We start from the raw sequence: 18190 nt of genomic DNA, 5'->3' as shown, positions 1-18190 counted from the left end.
GCCGCAGAAACATCAATGTTTACCCCGATACAGAGAGGTAGTATTATCCCGATGTAGCAGAGCCGAGCTTGTCATGTGTTATCTGTGGTGTTACATAGGACTGCAGGTGAATATCTACTACATTATCTGTACTCAGAGAGTTATCACTGTGTTATCTGTGGTGTTACATAGGACTGCAGGTGAATATCTACTACATTATCTGTACTCAGAGAGTTATCACTGTGTTATCTGTGGTGTTACATAGGACTGCAGGTGACATCTACTACATTATCTGTACTCAGAGAGTTATCACTGTGTTATCTGTGGTGTTACATAGGACTGCAGGTGACATCTACTACATTATCTGTACTCAGAGAGTTATCACTGTGTTATCTGTGGTGTTACATAGGACTGCAGGTGACATCTACTACATTATCTGTACTCAGAGAGATATCACTGTGTTATCTGTGGTGTTACATAGGACTGCTGGTGACATCTACTACATTATCTGTACTCAGAGAGTTATCACTGTGTTATCTGTGGTGTTACATAGGACTGCTGGTGACATCTACTACATTATCTGTACTCAGAGAGTTATCACTGTGTTATCTGTGGTGTTACATAGGACTGCAGGTGACATCTACTACATTATCTGTGCTCAGAGAGTTATCACTGTGTTATCTGTGGTGTTACATAGGACTGCTGGTGACATCTACTACATTATCTGTGCTCAGAGAGTTATCACTGTGTTATCTGTGGTGTTACATAGGACTGCAGGTGACATCTACTACATTATCTGTACTCAGAGAACTATCACTGTGTTATCTGTGGTGTTACATAGGACTGCAGATGACATCTACTACATTATCTGTACTCAGAGAGTTATCACTGTGTTATCTGTGGTGTTACATAGGACTGCAGGTGACATCTACTACATTATCTGTACTCAGAGAGTTATCACTGTGTTATCTGTGGTGTTACATAGGACTGCAGGTGACATCTACTACATTATCTGTACTCAGAGAGTTATCACTGTGTTATCTGTGGTGTTACATAGGACTGCAGGTGACATCTACTACAATATCTGTACTCAGAGAGTTATCACTGTGTTATCTGTGGTGTTACATAGGACTGCAGGTGACATCCACTACATTATCTGTACTCGGGGAGTTATCACTGTGTTATCTGTGGTGTTACATAGGACTGCAGGTGACATCTACTACATTGTCTGTACTCGGAGAGTTATCACTGTGTTATCTGTAGTGTTACATAGGACTGCAGGTGACATCTACTACATTATCTGTACTCAGAGAGTTATCACTGTGTTATCTGTCGTGTTACATAGGACTGCAGGTGACATCTACTACATTATCTGTACTCAGAGAGTTATCACTGTGTTATCTGTGGTGTTACATAGGACTGCAGGTGACATCTACTACATTATCTGTACTCAGAGAGTTATCACTGTGTTATCTGTGGTGTTACATAGGACTGCAGGTGACATCTACTACATTATCTGTACTCAGAGAGTTATCACTGTGTTATCTGTGGTGTTACATAGGACTGCAGGTGACATCCACTACATTATCTGTACTCGGGGAGTTATCACTGTGTTATCTGTGGTGTTACATAGGACTGCAGGTGACATCTACTACATTATCTGTACTCAGAGAGTTATCACTGTGTTATCTGTGGTGTTACATAGGACTGCAGGTGACATATACTACATTATCTGTACTCAGAGAGTTATCACTGTGTTATCTGTGGTGTTACATAGGACTGCAGGTGACATCTACTACATTATCTGTACTCAGGGAGTTATCACTGTGTTATCTGTGGTGTTACATAGGACTGCAGGTGACATCTACTACATTATCTGTACTCAGAGAGTTATCACTGTGTTATCTGTGGTGTTACATAGGACTGCAGGTGACATCTACTACATTATCTGTACTCAGAGAGTTATCACTGTGTTATCTGTGGTGTTACATAGGACTGCAGGTGACATTTACTACATTATCTGTACTCAGAGAGTTATCACTGTGTTATCTGTGGTGTTACATAGGACTGCAGGTGACATCTACTACATTATCTGTACTCAGAGAGTTATCACTGTGTTATCTGTGGTGTTACATAGGACTGCAGGTGACATTTACTACATTATCTGTACTCAGAGAGTTATCACTGTGTTATCTGTGGTGTTACATAGGACTGCAGGTGACATCTACTACATTATCTGTACTCAGAGAGTTATCACTGTGTTATCTGTGGTGTTACATAGGACTGCAGGTGACATTTACTACATTATCTGTACTCAGAGAGTTATCACTGTGTTATCTGTGGTGTTACATAGGACTGCAGGTGACATCTACTACATTATCTGTACTCAGAGAGTTATCACTGTGTTATCTGTGGTGTTACATAGGACTGCAGGTGACATTTACTACATTATCTGTACTCAGAGAGTTATCACTGTGTTATCTGTGGTGTTACATAGGACTGCAGGTGACATTTACTACATTATCTGTACTCAGAGAGTTATCACTGTGTTATCTGTGGTGTTACATAGGACTGCAGGTGACATCTACTACATTATCTGTACTCAGAGAGTTATCACTGTGTTATCTGTGGTGTTACATAGGACTGCAGGTGACATCTACTACATTATCTGTACTCAGAGAGTTATCGCTGTGTTATCTGTGGTGTTACATAGGACTGCAGGTGACATCTACTACATTATCTGTACTCAGAGAGTTATCACTGTGTTATCTGTGGTGTTACATAGGACTGCAGGTGACATCTACTACATTATCTGTACTCAGAGAGTTATCACTGTGTTATCTGTGGTGTTACATAGGACTGCAGGTGACATCTACTACATTATCTGTACTCAGAGTTATCACTGTGTTATCTGTGGTGTTACATAGGACTGCAGGTGACATCTACTACATTATCTGTACTCAGAGTTATCACTGTGTTATCTGTGGTGTTACATAGGACTGCAGGTGACATCTACTACATTATCTGTACTCAGAGTTATCACTGTGTTATCTGTGGTGTTACATAGGACTGCAGGTGACATCTACTACATTATCTGTACTCAGAGAGTTATCACTGTGCTATCTGTGGTGTTACATAGGACTGCAGGTGACATCTACTACATTATCTGTACTCAGAGAGTTATCACTGTGTTATCTGTGGTGTTACATAGGACTGCAGGTGAATATCTACTACATTATCTGTACTGAGAGAGTTAACACTGTGTTATCTGTGGTGTTACATAGGACTGCAGGTGACATCTACTACATTATCTGTACTCAGAGAGTTATCACTGTGCTATCTGTGGTGTTACATAGGACTGCAGGTGACATCTATTACATTATCTGTACTCAGAGAGTTATCACTGTGTTATCTGTGGTGTTACATAGGACTGCAGGTGACATCTACTACATTATCTGTACTCAGAGAGTAATCACTGTGTTATCTGTGGTGTTACATAGGACTGCAGGTGACATCTACTACATTATCTGTACTCAGAGAGTTATCACTGTGTTATCTGTGGTGTTACATAGGACTGCAGGTGACATCTACTACATTATCTGTACTCAGAGAGTTATCACTGTGTTATCTGTGGTGTTACATAGGACTGCAGGTGACATCTACTACATTATCTGTACTCAGAGAGTTATCGCTGTGTTATCTGTGGTGTTACATAGGACTGCAGGTGACATCTACTACATTATCTGTACTCAGAGAGTTATCGCTGTGTTATCTGTGGTGTTACATAGGACTGCAGGTGACATCTCCTACATTATCTGTACTCAGAGAGTTATCACTGTGTTATCTGTGGTGTTACATAGGACTGCAGATTACATCTACTACATTATCTGTACTCAGAGAGTTATCACTGTGTTATCTGTGGTGTTACATAGGACTGCAGGTGACATCTCCTACATTATCTGTACTCAGAGAGTTATCACTGTGTTATCTGTGGTGTTACATAGGACTGCAGATTACATCTACTACATTATCTGTACTCAGAGAGTTATCGCTGTGTTATCTGTGGTGTTACATAGGACTGCAGGTGACATCTACTACATTATCTGTACTCAGAGAGTTATCGCTGTGTTATCTGTGGTGTTACATAGGACTGCAGGTGACATCTACTACATTATCTGTACTCAGAGAGTTATCGCTGTGTTATCTGTGGTGTTACATAGGACTGCAGGTGACATCCACTACATTATCTGTACTCAGAGTTATCACTGTGTTATTTGTGGTGTTACATAGGACTGCAGGTGACATCTACTACATTATCTGTACTCAGAGTTATCACTGTGTTATCTGTGGTGTTACATAGGACTGCAGGTGACATCTACTACATTATCTGTACTCAGAGAGTTATCGCTGTGTTATCTGTGGTGTTACATAGGACTGCAGGTGACATCTACTACATTATCTGTACTCAGAGAGTTATCGCTGTGTTATCTGTGGTGTTACATAGGACTGCAGGTGACATCTACTACATTATCTGTACTCAGAGAGTTATCGCTGTGTTATCTGTGGTGTTACATAGGACTGCAGGTGACATCTACTACATTATCTGTACTCAGAGTTATCGCTGTGTTATCTGTGGTGTTACATAGGACTGCAGGTGACATCTACTACATTATCTGTACTCAGAGTTATCACTGTGTTACCTGTGGTGTTACATAGGACTGCAGGTGACATCTACTACATTATCTGTACTCAGAGAGTTATCGCTGTGTTATCTGTGGTGTTACATAGGACTGCAGGTGACATCCACTACATTATCTGTACTCAGGGAGTTATCACTGTGTTACCTGTGGTGTTACATAGGACTGCAGGTGACATCTACTACATTATCTGTACTCAGAGAGTTATCGCTGTGTTATCTGTGGTGTTACATAGGACTGCAGGTGACATCCACTACATTATCTGTACTCAGGGAGTTATCACTGTGTTACCTGTGGTGTTACATAGGACTGCAGGTGACATCCACTACATTATCTGTACTCAGAGAGTTATCACTGTGTTATCTGTGGTGTTACATAGGACTGCAGGTGACATCCACTACATTATCTGTACTCAGAGTTATCACTGTGTTATCTGTGGTGTTACATAGGACTGCAGGTGACATCTACTACATTATCTGTACTCAGAGAGTTATCGCTGTGTTATCTGTGGTGTTACATAGGACTGCAGGTGACATCTACTACATTATCTGTACTCAGAGAGTTATCGCTGTGTTATCTGTGGTGTTACATAGGACTGCAGGTGACATCTACTACATTATCTGTACTCAGAGAGTTATCGCTGTGTTATCTGTGGTGTTACATAGGACTGCAGGTGACATCCACTACATTATCTGTACTCAGAGTTATCACTGTGTTATCTGTGGTGTTACATAGGACTGCAGGTGACATCTACTACATTATCTGTACTCAGAGTTATCGCTGTGTTATCTGTGGTGTTACATAGGACTGCAGGTGACATCTACTACATTATCTGTACTCAGAGTTATCACTGTGTTATCTGTGGTGTTACATAGGACTGCAGGTGACATCTCCTACATTATCTGTACTCAGAGAGTTGTCACTGTGTTATCTGTGGTGTTACATAGGACTGCAGGTGACATCTACTACATTATCTGTACTCAGAGAGTTATCACTGTGTTATCTGTGGTGTTACATAGGACTGCAGGTGACAACTCCTACATTATCTGTACTCAGAGAGTTATCACTGTGTTATCTGTGGTGTTACATAGGACTGCAGGTGACATCTACTACATTATCTGTACTCAGAGAGTTATCACTGTGTTATCTGTGGTGTTACATAGGACTGCAGGTGACATCCACTACATTATCTGTACTCAGAGTTATCGCTGTGTTATCTGTGGTGTTACATAGGACTGCAGGTGACATCTACTACATTATCTGTACTCAGAGTTATCACTGTGTTATCTGTGGTGTTACATAGGACTGCAGGTGACATCCACTACATTATCTGTACTCAGAGTTATCGCTGTGTTATCTGTGGTGTTACATAGGACTGCAGGTGACATCTAGTACATTATCTGTACTCAGAGTTATCACTGTGTTATCTGTGGTGTTACATAGGACTGCAGGTGACATCTCCTACATTATCTGTACTCAGAGAGTTATCACTGTGTTATCTGTGGTGTTACATAGGACTGCAGGTGACATCTACTACATTATCTGTACTCAGAGAGTTATCACTGTGTTATCTGTGGTGTTACATAGGACTGCAGGTGACATCTCCTACATTATCTGTACTCAGAGAGTTATCACTGTGTTATCTGTGGTGTTACATAGGACTGCAGGTGACATCTACTACATTATCTGTACTCAGAGAGTTATCACTGTGTTATCTGTGGTGTTACATAGGACTGCAGGTGACATCTACTACATTATCTGTACTCAGAGAGTTATCACTGTGTTATCTGTGGTGTTACATAGGACTGCAGGTGACATCTACTACATTATCTGTACTCAGAGAGCTATCACTGTGTTATCTGTGGTGTTACATAGGACTGCAGGTGACATCTACTACATTATCTGTACTCAGAGAGTTATCACTGTGTTATCTGTGGTGTTACATAGGACTGCAGGTGACATCTACTACATTATCTGTACTCAGAGAGTTGTCACTGTGTATAACAATCCCAGCTCTGCTGCGTGTGTTGTGGCCGCCCCGGCTCTGCCCCGTTCTTCCTCCCTCTGTGACGTCGCCGGTTCTGTACCTTATTTATATTTCTCCAGGACGCGGCGCGGTGAGAGCGGAGCAGAGAGACGAGTGCAGAGCTCAGGATGGAGAAGGATGTGAGTAGCGCAGTGAAAGGGGCATCTCCAGGGCGAAGGCTGCGGGTCTGGGTGTGACACCTCTGCTTAGCTGGGGTTACAGGACGAGCATTTTTCCTTTTCATGTTTGTTTTGTCAGTCTACACTGCAGTTCTAGAATTATATTCATGAATCAGTGGGCTCAGGATGAATGCTGCCTCTTCTCAGATAGCAGGAGAGCTGCGTACTCCTTTATGCTGGGACTATGAATAACAATAGTTGGAGTAGATTTAAGGTGGAAAGAGCAAGGAGCCTCATCTATAGCTCTGCAGGTTCAGGGTCATGAATAGAATGGCAGGACCACTGTAAAGACTGACACCCATAGTGATCACCCTGAGAGCAGCACAGAGGAAGCCGGGCAGGCTCGCTGACACGGGATGTGAGTTCTCCGCACCGGACGCGGCTCTAGATAGAGATCCCGGATCAGCCGAATGAACCCAGACACGGTTAATCTCTGATCACACGCCTGAGCGGAGAAGCTGCACCCAGATTACAGCAGGGCGGCCGCGGTGACCCCACGCTAGAGACCTACAGCAGTGACCGCTGGGGAGGCAGCTCCTCTATGGCTGGAAGTGGCTGATAACAGAGAGTAATAGATACATTTCTCTGCATAGTAAATAAATATATCAATCAAAGAGAGAAAGTTCTCTGAATGCAGCCTGCAGTGTAAAGCATGGCGGTTTTATCATAAAATTACCTTATATTCTAATCCTATCACCTAATATGGCGAGTCCTTGCCCCTTTAATGTGGATTATTACCCCAGGGCTCCTCTGATCCGAGCGTCTCGCTGGGCTTTTGTGTTTTATCAGTTTAGGTTCTGGCCACCAGGTGGAGACAGAGAGCACATCCTTCCTACGTGTTGATCTCTTAGTCTTATCTGCTTCTGGGAAAGCTGGGTGTTGTAGAATCCATACAGACATCTCCGGATAGAGGAGACATATCACCCTCACATTGAACATAATGGATTAATTATAACTGGGGAAGTGAGAAAGAGTTAACACTTCAACCTCTATTGAAGTAGGACCTCCTGCAGTGACCAGGTAATTACAACAGGATATTTGCTCTGAGAGCCAGACAATAAGCTTGGGATTCGTTTATTCAGAGGCGGAGAAGTAAGTACGCTGCCAAGGCAAGCGCTTCCTCTGATCAAAGCACTGGCTGAGACTTTTTGGAGCCAGTGGTCAGTGATAATAATAATTTTTATTTCTATAGCGCCAACATATTCTGTAGCACTTTACAATTAGAGGGGACTTGTACAGACAATACAGAATAACACATAACTCAGATACCAGGAGTGAGGGTCCCGATCACAAGAGCTTACAATCTATGAGGAAATAGGGGAGATGCAGAAGGTGAATGGTAATAAGTGCTTGTATTCTACGGTCCGGCCATCAGTATAATAATTAGGGGATTCACATAACGCTGCGTGAACCGGTCACCGGCCAGTGTGTGAACAAGTACAGACACAGAGGGCTATTAAGTGCATGGAGGGCGTGATCAGAAGCTATGAGGGTCCTGATTTTTAAGAACATTTTGTATGGGTAAAAACGGAATAGTTAGATAAGTGAGGCGAGGCGATAGGCCAGTCTAAAGAAGTGCGTTTTTAGGTCACGCTTAAAACTGTGGGTATTGGGAATTAATTAAATTGTCCTGGGTAGTGCATTCCAGAGAATTGGCGCAGCACGAGAGAAGTCTTGGAGACGGGAATGTGAGGTTCAGGTTATTGAGGATGTTAATCTTAGGTCATTAGCAGAATGGAGGGCACATGTAAGGTGGTAGACCGAGATGAGGGAGGAGATGTAGGGCAGTGCTGAACCGTGGAGAGCTTAGTGGGTGAGAGTGATGACTTTATATTGGACTCTGTATTGGATGGGTAACCAGTGCAATGACTGGCACAGGATGGAGGCTTCGGTGTAGTGGCTGGAGAGGTATATCATCCTGGCTGCTGCATTCAGGACGGATTGGAGAGGGGAGAGTTTAGTAAGAGGGAGCCCGATTAGTAAAGAGTTGCAATAGTCCAGACAAGAATGAATAAGAGCGACAGTAAGAGTTTCTGCGGGGTCAAATGTAAGGAAAGGTCGAATTGTAGAGATGTTTTTGAGGTACAGGTGACATGAGTGAGTGATCGAATGTGGGGAGTGAAGGAAAGATCTGAGTCAAATATGATCCCAAGACAGCGGGCTTGTTGCTGGGGAGTAATGGTGGAGCCACACATGGAAATGGCAATATCGGCATAGGTGGAGGGAGGAAACACAAGGAGTTCAGTTTCAGATAGAGGGGTGACATGATGGTAAAGACAGTGGAAAGACAGTCATTGGTGTTTTGTAATAATGCAGGGGTGATGTCAGGAGATGATGTGTATAATTGGGTGTCATCAGCATAGAGATGGTACTGAAAACCGAATCTGCTGATGGTTTGTCTAATACTAATTCAGGGACAGCCTGAAAGTACATTTGGCTGATAGGAGTAGACCAACATTTCCACCGTCTCTGCTCTCAGGTCTGGGGGTATGTGAAAAATGTAGGCCACCACATGAGAAAGCAGCAGCGGTGGTGTCCAACTGCTGCATCCAGGCTTCAGTAAGAGCCAGAAGGTTAAAGGAATTTGAAAGGAAAAAGTCATGGATGTAGGAGAGTTTATTACACGCTAAGCATGAATTACAGAGGGCACAATTAAAAGAGACAGAAGGCATGCAGGGAATATTAATGAGATTTTCAGGGTTTCTGGGTGTAGCAGGGGAGGGATTCGACTTACTATCACAAGAAGGGCCAGGGTTGGGAGAGATATCTCTTGTGGCTAGGAGAATGAGGAAAGAGTGAGCTGATGGTTAAATGATTTGTGAGAGTGTTTCTTGTGTTGTATGGTGGTAGTAAATGGATCTGTGCAGTTTAGGATTGTGAAAAGAGCGTACATAGTAGAGAAGAGAGGGCCTGGTATGAATGGAGTGCAAAGAGTGTGTGTAAGGACTGTGGATGTGAGTGAATGCAGCAGCCAGAATATAAATGATACAAATACATATGGTGAATATTTGTTGAAATGCAAATGTTGCGGAAGTAGGTTTCTTTGAATGTCTTACCTGTCTCCTGCCCTACTGCCTTGATTAATTGCTAGGCACTTTGAAAAATGGCACTTGGATAACATGGACATAAAGTACAGACCAAAAGTTTGGACACACCTTCTCATTTAAAGATTTTTCTGTATTTTCATGACTATGAAAATTGTACATTCACACTGAAGGCATCAAAACTATGAATTACCACATGTGGAATTATATACTTAACAAAAAAGTGTGAAACAACTGAAAATATGTCTTATATTCTAGGTTCTTCACAGTAGCCACCTTTTGCTTTGATGACTGCTTTGCACACTCTTGGCATTCTCTTGATGAGCTTCAAGAGGTAGTCACCGGAAATGGTCTTCCAACAATCTTGAAGGAGTTCCCAGAGATGCTTAGCACTTGTTGGCCCTTTTGCCTTCACTCTGAGGTCCAGCTCACCCCAAACCATCTCGATTGGGTTCAGGTCTGGTGACTGTGGAGACCAGGTTATCTGGCGTAGCACCCCATCACTCTCCTTCTTGGTCAAATAGCCCCTACACAGCCTGGAGGTGTGTTTGGGGTCATTGTCCTGTTGAAAAATAAATGATGGTCCAACTAAACGCAAACCAGATGGAATAGCATGCCGCTGCAAGATGCTGTGGTAGCCATGCTGGTTCAGTATGCCTTCAATTTTGAATAAATCCCCAACAGTGTCACCAGCAAAGCCCCCCCACACCATCACACCTCCTCCTCCATGCTTCACGGTGGGAACCAGGCATGTAGAGTCCATCCGTTCACCTTTTCTGCATCGCACAAAGACACGGTGGTTGGAACCAAAGATCTCAAATTTGGACTCATCAGACCAAAGCACAGATTTCCACTGGTCTAATGCCCATTCCTTGTGTTCTTTAGCCCAAACAAGTCTCTTCTGCTTGTTGCCTGTCCTTAGCAGTGGTTTCCTAGCAGCTATTTTACCATGAAGGCCTGCTGCACAAAGTCTCCTCTTAACAGGTGTTGTAGAGATGTGTCTGCTGCTAGAACTCTGTGTGACATTGACCTGGTCTCTAATCTGAGCTGCTGTTAACCTGCGATTTCTGAGGCTGGTGACTCGGATAAACTTATCCTCAGAAGCAGAGGTGACTCTTGGTCTTCCTTTCCTGGGGCGGTCCTCATGTGAGCCAGTTTCTTTGTAGCGCTTGATGGTTTTTGCAACTGCACTTGGGGACACTTTCAAAGGTTTCCCAATTTTTCGCACTGACTGACCTTCATTTCTTAAAGTAATGATGGCCACTCGTTTTTCTTTACTTAGCTGCTTTTTTCTTTCCATAATACAAATTCTAACAGTCTATTCAGTAGGACTATCAGCTGTGTATCCACCTGACTTCTGCACAACACAACTGATGGTCCCAACCACATTTATAAGGCAAGAAATCCCACTTATTAAACCTGACAGGGCACACCTGTGAAGTGAAAACCATTTCCGGTGACTACCTCTTGAAGCTCATCAAGAGAATGCCAAGAGTGTGCAAAGCAGTCATCAAAGCAAAAGGTGGCTACTTCTAAGAACTTAGAATATAAGACATATTTTCAGTTGTTTCACACTTTTTTGTTAAGTATATAATTCCACATGTGTTAATTCATAGTTTTGATGCCTTCAGTGAGAATGTACAATTTTCATAGTCATGAAAATACAGAAAAATCTTTAAATGAGGTGTGTCCAAACTTTTGGTCTGTACTGTAAATGCCCCCTGAATAAATGCTTCCCCGAAGCTCTGTCTGAATATGTAGGAGAATTTTCTCTTAGATCTATCACTAAATTAGCTCGTTACCGATCAGTCAATTAGCTTAAGACAGCAGGAGATGGGATGAATGCATCATAGGAATGAAGTATATATTATACAGTAAGTAATAAAAATGCCTTAAAACGTTTTCTCTCTCTCATTATTCAGGCATTGGGCAAATATTAAAAATTATGGTAATCCTAATTGACCTAAACAGGAAAGGTTTATTCTGATTTCATGTCAGATATTGAGAAAAACATCATATGTGTCTTTTAGTATAGTGTATGGAAACTTCTGGTTTCAACTGTATATACCATACGCTCACTGCGAGTTCCCCAATAACCGGCCTAGTACTGGAAGCAGCCACGGCCTCGTCCGTCACTCACTTGTGTTTTTGTCCTGATTTGAGGCAGCAGAGTTGCGTGTCCTGACAAACTGGTGGCAGCAGTGGAATCTGGGTGATTTCGTCAGTGTTACCCCTGACACTGGATGACACCAATGCGGCCACTTTCAGGGGTCAATGTTGGTGTTTTCCATCTTTCCGAGACTCCTGATAATCTGGTGATACAGGATGGGGCCGCATTGTAGTCTAGGAGAGCTGGGTGACGCCTGTACACACCAACTACAACCCTCTCGCTCTTCCAGGACATCTCCCAAGAATACTCCAACCTCCTCTCCGCTGTCCCAGAGGGCACTTTCTACAGGTTCCCCCTCTTGCCGGTTCATGGCGTTCCCCTGATGAAGCCGATCGCGACATCCTGGGAGAGAATAGAAAAGTTCCAGGCGAGGCCGGACGACCTCCTGATCGCCACCTACCCCAAAGCGGGTAAGGGCCATCCTTCTGCCACCTGCCCCATCATAAGGGCTCCAACTCTGGGCTTTGTTACAATGTATCAGAGCAGACAATGCTCTGTGAGTTCAGCACATCATGCCTGATAGTTTGCTACAATGTATCAGTCTGAATCCCAGAGGATTGTCATAGCTGGACTCATTGTAACGGAACATCAGGCGTGAGAAATATGAGGTTTCCATTCCCTGTAATTAAGCAGGGGTAGTGGTGATAGACTTCTCTGCTCACCGTTTTGTGCAGGGACCACGTGGATGCAGGAGATCATCGACTCCGTAATGAATGAGGGAGAAGTGGAGAAAACCAAGCGCGCCCCTACGCACGTGCGCTCGCCCTTCTTGGAGATCTGCTCTCCCCCTCCGGTGCCGTCTGGTGAGTGTAGTGACCTCTGTAGGCTGGAGCCCCCTGCTGGTGACTAATATAGGGTTCTTACTCCAGAGCTGTATTCAAAGTTCAGCTAAATGCAGCTTGCAATGCTGACATCCTGCTGTCGGGCGTTGTGAGGCGCGTAGATTGTTTGCACAGTCGTCTGATGAGGAGTCTCCCAGGAACTCATGCTTTATATGGACAGAAGGGGGAAGCCTGCTGAAGTGTGATTGCAGCTCTGGAAGTGGCTACATGTAAAACATTGGAGACTGACTCCATTTCCTCTCTATAGGGATTGACCTGCTGGAGGTGACGCCGTCCCCGCGGCTGGTGAAGACCCATTTACCCTATGAACTGGTGCCGGACTCCTTCTGGAAGGAGAAGTGTAAGGTCGGGAGACGCTCATTACTTTACAAATCAGCCCCCACTGCAGAGACATCCACGGCACCCCCACACCCCACCATCACAACAGAGACATGCACGGCACCCCCACCATCACAACAGAGACATGCACGGCACCCCCACACCCCACCATCACAACAGAGACATGCACGGCACCCCCACAACCCACCATCACAACAGAGACATGCACGGCACCCCCACAACCCACCATCACAACAGAGACACGCACGGCACCCCCACAACCCATCACAACAGAGACATGCATGGCACTCCCACAACCCACCATCACAACAGAGATATGCATGGCACCCCCACACCCCACCATCACAACAGAGACACGCACGACACCCCCACACCCCACCATCACAACAGAGACACGCATGGCACCCCCACACCCCACCATCACAACAGAGATATGCATGGCACCCCCACAACCCACCATCACAACAGAGACACGCACGACACCCCCACACCCCACCATCACAACAGAGACACGCATGGCACCCCCACACCCCACCATCACAACAGAGACACGCATGGCACCCCCACACCCCACCATCACAACAGAGACACGCATGGCACCCCCACAACCCACCATCACAACAGAGACACGCACGACACCCCCACACCCCACCATCACAACAGAGACACGCATGGCACCCCCACACCACACCATCACAACAGAGACACGCATGGCACCCCCACACCCCACCATCACAACAGAGACACGCATGGCTCCCCCACACCCCATCACAACAGAGACACGCATGGCACCCCCACACCCCACCATCACAACAGAGACACACACGGCATCCCCACACCCAACCATCACAACAGAGACATGCACAGCATCCCCACACCCCAACATCACAACAGAGACATGCACGGCACCCCCACAACCCACCATCACAATAGACACATGCATGGCACCCCCACAACTCAACATCACAACAGAGACATGCACGGCACTCCCACAACTCACCATCACAACAGAGACACGCACGGCACCCCCACAACCCACCATCACAACAGAGACACGCACGGCACCCCCACAACCCACCATCACAACAGAGACACGCACGGCACCCCCACAACCCACCATCACAACAGAGACACGCACGGCACTCCCACACCCCACCATCACAACAGAAACATGCACGGCACCCCCACGATCACAACACAGACATCAATAGCATCCCCACACCCCAACATCACAACAGAGATATCCACAGCACCCCACCATTACAACAGAGACATCCACGGCACCCCCACACCCCACCATCACAACATAGACATCTACAGCACCCCCCCACCCCACCATCACAACAGAGACACACACGGCACCCCCCCACCATCATAACAGACGTCCATGGCGCCCCCACACACCACTGTCACAACGGAGATATTCACGGCACCCACACATTCTTAAGAGACAGCAGAGACATCCATGGCGCCCTCCCCCATCACAGCAGAGACATCCATGGCGCCCTCCCCCATCACAGCAGAGACATGCATGGCACCCTCCCCCATCACAGCAGAGACATCCATGGCGCCCTCCCCCATCACAGCAGAGACATCCATGGTGCCCTCCCCCCATCACAGCAGAGACATCCATGGTGCTCCCCCCATCACCACAGAGACATCCATGGCGCCCTCCCCCATCAGCACAGAGACATCCATGGCGCCCTCCCCCATCAGCACAGAGACATCCATGGCGCCCTCCCCCATCACCAGAGACATCCATGGCGCCCTCCCCCATCACCAGAGACATCCATGGCACCCTCCCCCATCACAGCAGAGACATCCATGGCGCTCTCCCCCATCACCACAGAGACATCCAAGGCGTTCTCCCCCATCTCCACAGAGACATCCATGGCGCCCTTCCCCATCACAGCAGAGACATCCATGGCGCCCTCCCCCATCACAGCAGAGACATCCATGGTACCCTCCCCCATCACAGCAGAGACATCCATGGCGCTCTCCCCCCATCACAGCAGAGACATCCATGGCGCCCTCCCCCATCACAGCAGAGACATCCATGGTACCCTCCCCCATCACAGCAGAGACATCCATGGCGCTCTCCCCCATCACAGCAGAGACATCCATGGCGCTCTCCCCCATCACAGCAGAGACATCCATGGCGCTCTCCCCCATCACCACAGAGACATCCATGGCGCTCTCCCCCATCACCACAGAGACATCCATGGCGCTCTCCCCCATCACCAGAGACATCCATGGCGCCCTCCCCCATCACAGCAGAGACATCCATGGCGCCCTCCCCCATCACCAGAGACATCCATGGCGCCCTCCCCCATCACCACAGAGACATCCATGGCGCTCTCCCCCCCCCCCTTCCGTGACTACTTCTCATTCCGCCTTTTGCCTCCTCTTGTTGCAGGCGATTTACGTCGCCCGTAACGCCAAGGACAACGCGGTGTCTTATTACTTCTTTGATCTGATGAACAAGACGCAGCCGCACCCCGGAACGTGGGATGAATACGTGCTGAAATTTCAGAAGGGCGACGGTGGGTGAACGGGTGACTTTCTGCATCCAGCTCTCTCCATACATCCAGCCTTATACTCCAGAGCAGCATTCACAGTTCTGCCTCTAGTCATTTATAATCGGCGCTCCCTCTCTCAGTTAATACTGACACAATGAGTTGAGGGTGATAACCCTACATCTGAGTGCACCCTCATCTCTGCCGCCTGACTCTCGCTTCTTACAGTGGCCTGGGGGAGCTGGTTCGACCATGTCCTTGGCTGGTGGAAAGCCAGAGAGAAGCATGACATCTTGTATGTGTTCTATGAAGATATGAAGGAGGTGAGGAACTGGCTGACTCCAGAGAGAAGCAGCTGAGCACAACAGATCGCCACTGAATGTCACTATTCATACAGGACCCCAAACGGGAGATCAGAAAAGTCATGAAGTTCTTAGGGAAGGAGCTGTCGGAAGAGGCCGTGGAGAAGATCTACCAACACACGTCATTTAGCGTCATGAAGGAGAATCCGATGGCCAACTACAGCAGCATCCCCGGGAACGTGCTGGACCAGTCCCTGTCCCCCTTCATGAGGAAAGGTGAGTCCAAAAAATTGGATGCGGTATTGTAATAAAAAAAAAATAAAATTAATTCAAAATTTGCAATTTTCATAGTGGCCACAAGATGTCAGCAAAGAGGAAACAGAGCTCAATTCAAAGCTGCTCACTTTATGGCAAGCTGTAAATTCGCTGTTCTAAGCCTTTTCAGCAGTTTATCAAGCAGATAAATGTGTAAATCACAGGAGGCGCCTGACCAGAGGCTGTATACAGCACAATACCATCATGTATGGCCCCCTTCCTCTATACTGGAGTCTCCCCTCGAAATTATCGCTTATTTTTTTTTTTTTGTTTTCTTTGACAATTTTAGGGGAAGTTGCTGATTGGATGAATCACTTCACAGAATCTCAGAATAAAATATTTGATGAGGAATATCAGCAGAAGATGAAGGGATCGACACTGAAGTTCCGCAGCAACATCTGACGGTGCACAGAAAAGTTCCCTGACAGCAAGCAGAGATATTCAGAACAAATTCAAAACGTCAACCGCATCCACAGGTTCGGCTCTAGTCCTGCGTACAGCTACTGTGGCTCCCCAGGACGCCATGGTATACAGCGCCCAATGCAGAGCCGACATGTACAGGGGAGCTCCACTTGTCTCTTTACTGTGCATTAAAGGAGGACCCGACCTGACATCCTCTCTGGACAGTGATGCTTACATACCCCCCTCCTCTGTCCTGGCTGGAGGCAACGATCCAGTGTCTCCTTCTCAGCCCTTTATAACGTCCCAGGACTTCAGCCTGATACACTGTAATGAAGTATCAGCACAAGAGTGAGACCCGAGGACTGTGTAAGCTGGACACAACTGTAACAAACCCTCAGCTGCTGAAGTTCTAGGTCTGTAGCGTAAACCAAAATGTTACTGCTCACGGGCAGAAAGTGGAGATCCTGAGGTCTTTATGATGACAAAGCTGATCACAGCTGAATATTATTATTTTTTTGCAATAAAGTTAGAAAAGTTTGTATCGGCAGCTTCTTTCTTGCGTCTGTTTGTCACACTGTGAGGGGGTAAATGGGGCGAACTTGTTTCTTCTGCTATGCTTTACACTGCAGATCTGCTTCAATGAGGGAGGAGCTTAAATAAGGAGAAAAAAAGCTCATCAAGAGGAAAAGTTTAATTAAAAGGAGGAGCCTCATTACGAGGAGGAGCTTCAAAGAGGCAGGAGTCCCAAGTAGTAGAAGGTGTGGCGTTCCCCTTAAAGTATTCATACCCTCATAGTTCCATCTAGAACATTCTGTACATCTGGCAGCGTCTTATCACGGGCGCGCTCCAAGTTAAACAGCAAATATCCAGCGAGGACGGAGCGTACTGTGACCTCGAGATAAGGACACACATAACCTGCCAAGAGTTTCATTCAACCTGATGTGTGAGTAGAATGACAGAGCCACAGTGTGGACTGACAGGCAATGATAGTGGGAACAGGAATAAAGCTCTCTATAACACTCAGGGGACTTTGAAAGCTGAGTGGTGCCCACCAGAGTGATAGACTGGGGATGGGGGTTCTGTTTTGGAAGTATCCCCCACCCCTCCATCCCATTCTCTGCTTTCCTTGGGATCAGCGTCATGAACCACACTGGTGGAGGTAATGATGAGTACTGAGAGCGCTCACCCCCAGCGGACAGTGAGAGCCCTGAGAACACCGGATACTCATCAGATACTGAATATGAGACTGGTTCTCGTTTGGAAGTTGCCAAGGGAATAAGGGAGGAACGCCGAGTTTACATTCTCGCTCCACATACGGCGACGTCCAGTCTCTTCTGAGTAGTGATCGGCCAACAATACAGACCCCCAATCACCGCTCT

The 18190-nt window shown here is 46.1% G+C and overlaps 1 protein-coding gene across 2 annotated transcripts; it reads left to right on the top strand.

Moving 5' to 3' along the window:
- Positions 1–17358, top strand: LOC141162532 (sulfotransferase 1C1-like). 2 transcript variants are annotated; one of them, XM_073648729.1, is made up of 9 exons: positions 85–106; positions 6783–6842; positions 12325–12505; positions 12770–12898; positions 13185–13282; positions 15693–15819; positions 16021–16115; positions 16190–16370; positions 16699–17358. In XM_073648729.1, the coding sequence occupies exons 2-9, from the start codon at positions 6831–6833 to the stop codon at positions 16809–16811; spliced, it is 936 nt and encodes a 311-aa protein (XP_073504830.1). In that variant the 5' UTR covers positions 85–106; positions 6783–6830; the 3' UTR covers positions 16812–17358. The 2 variants fall into 2 exon arrangements, with proteins under 2 accessions (XP_073504831.1, XP_073504830.1); XM_073648730.1 differs by lacking the exons at positions 85–106; positions 12325–12505 and adding an exon at positions 1–37.
- The last annotated feature ends 832 nt before the right edge of the window (positions 17359–18190 follow it).

The sequence above is a fragment of the Phyllobates terribilis genome, unplaced genomic scaffold (genome assembly GCF_046119375.1).
Source record: "Phyllobates terribilis strain yellow unplaced genomic scaffold, ASM4611937v1 Scaffold_9__5_contigs__length_417890890, whole genome shotgun sequence".
In the NCBI taxonomy this organism is placed as follows: domain Eukaryota; kingdom Metazoa; phylum Chordata; class Amphibia; order Anura; family Dendrobatidae; genus Phyllobates; species Phyllobates terribilis.
Note: the sequence above shows the minus strand (reverse complement) of the source record. Positions and strands in the feature narration are given on the sequence as shown.

Coding starts and splice junctions, on each gene's coding strand:
- LOC141162532 (XM_073648729.1), top strand. Junction 13,283..15,692: donor TCTGGAAGGAGAAGTGTAAG/GTCGGGAGACGC, acceptor CTCTTGTTGCAG/GCGATTTACGTCGCCCGTAA. Junction 16,116..16,189: donor TCTATGAAGATATGAAGGAG/GTGAGGAACTGG, acceptor CTATTCATACAG/GACCCCAAACGGGAGATCAG.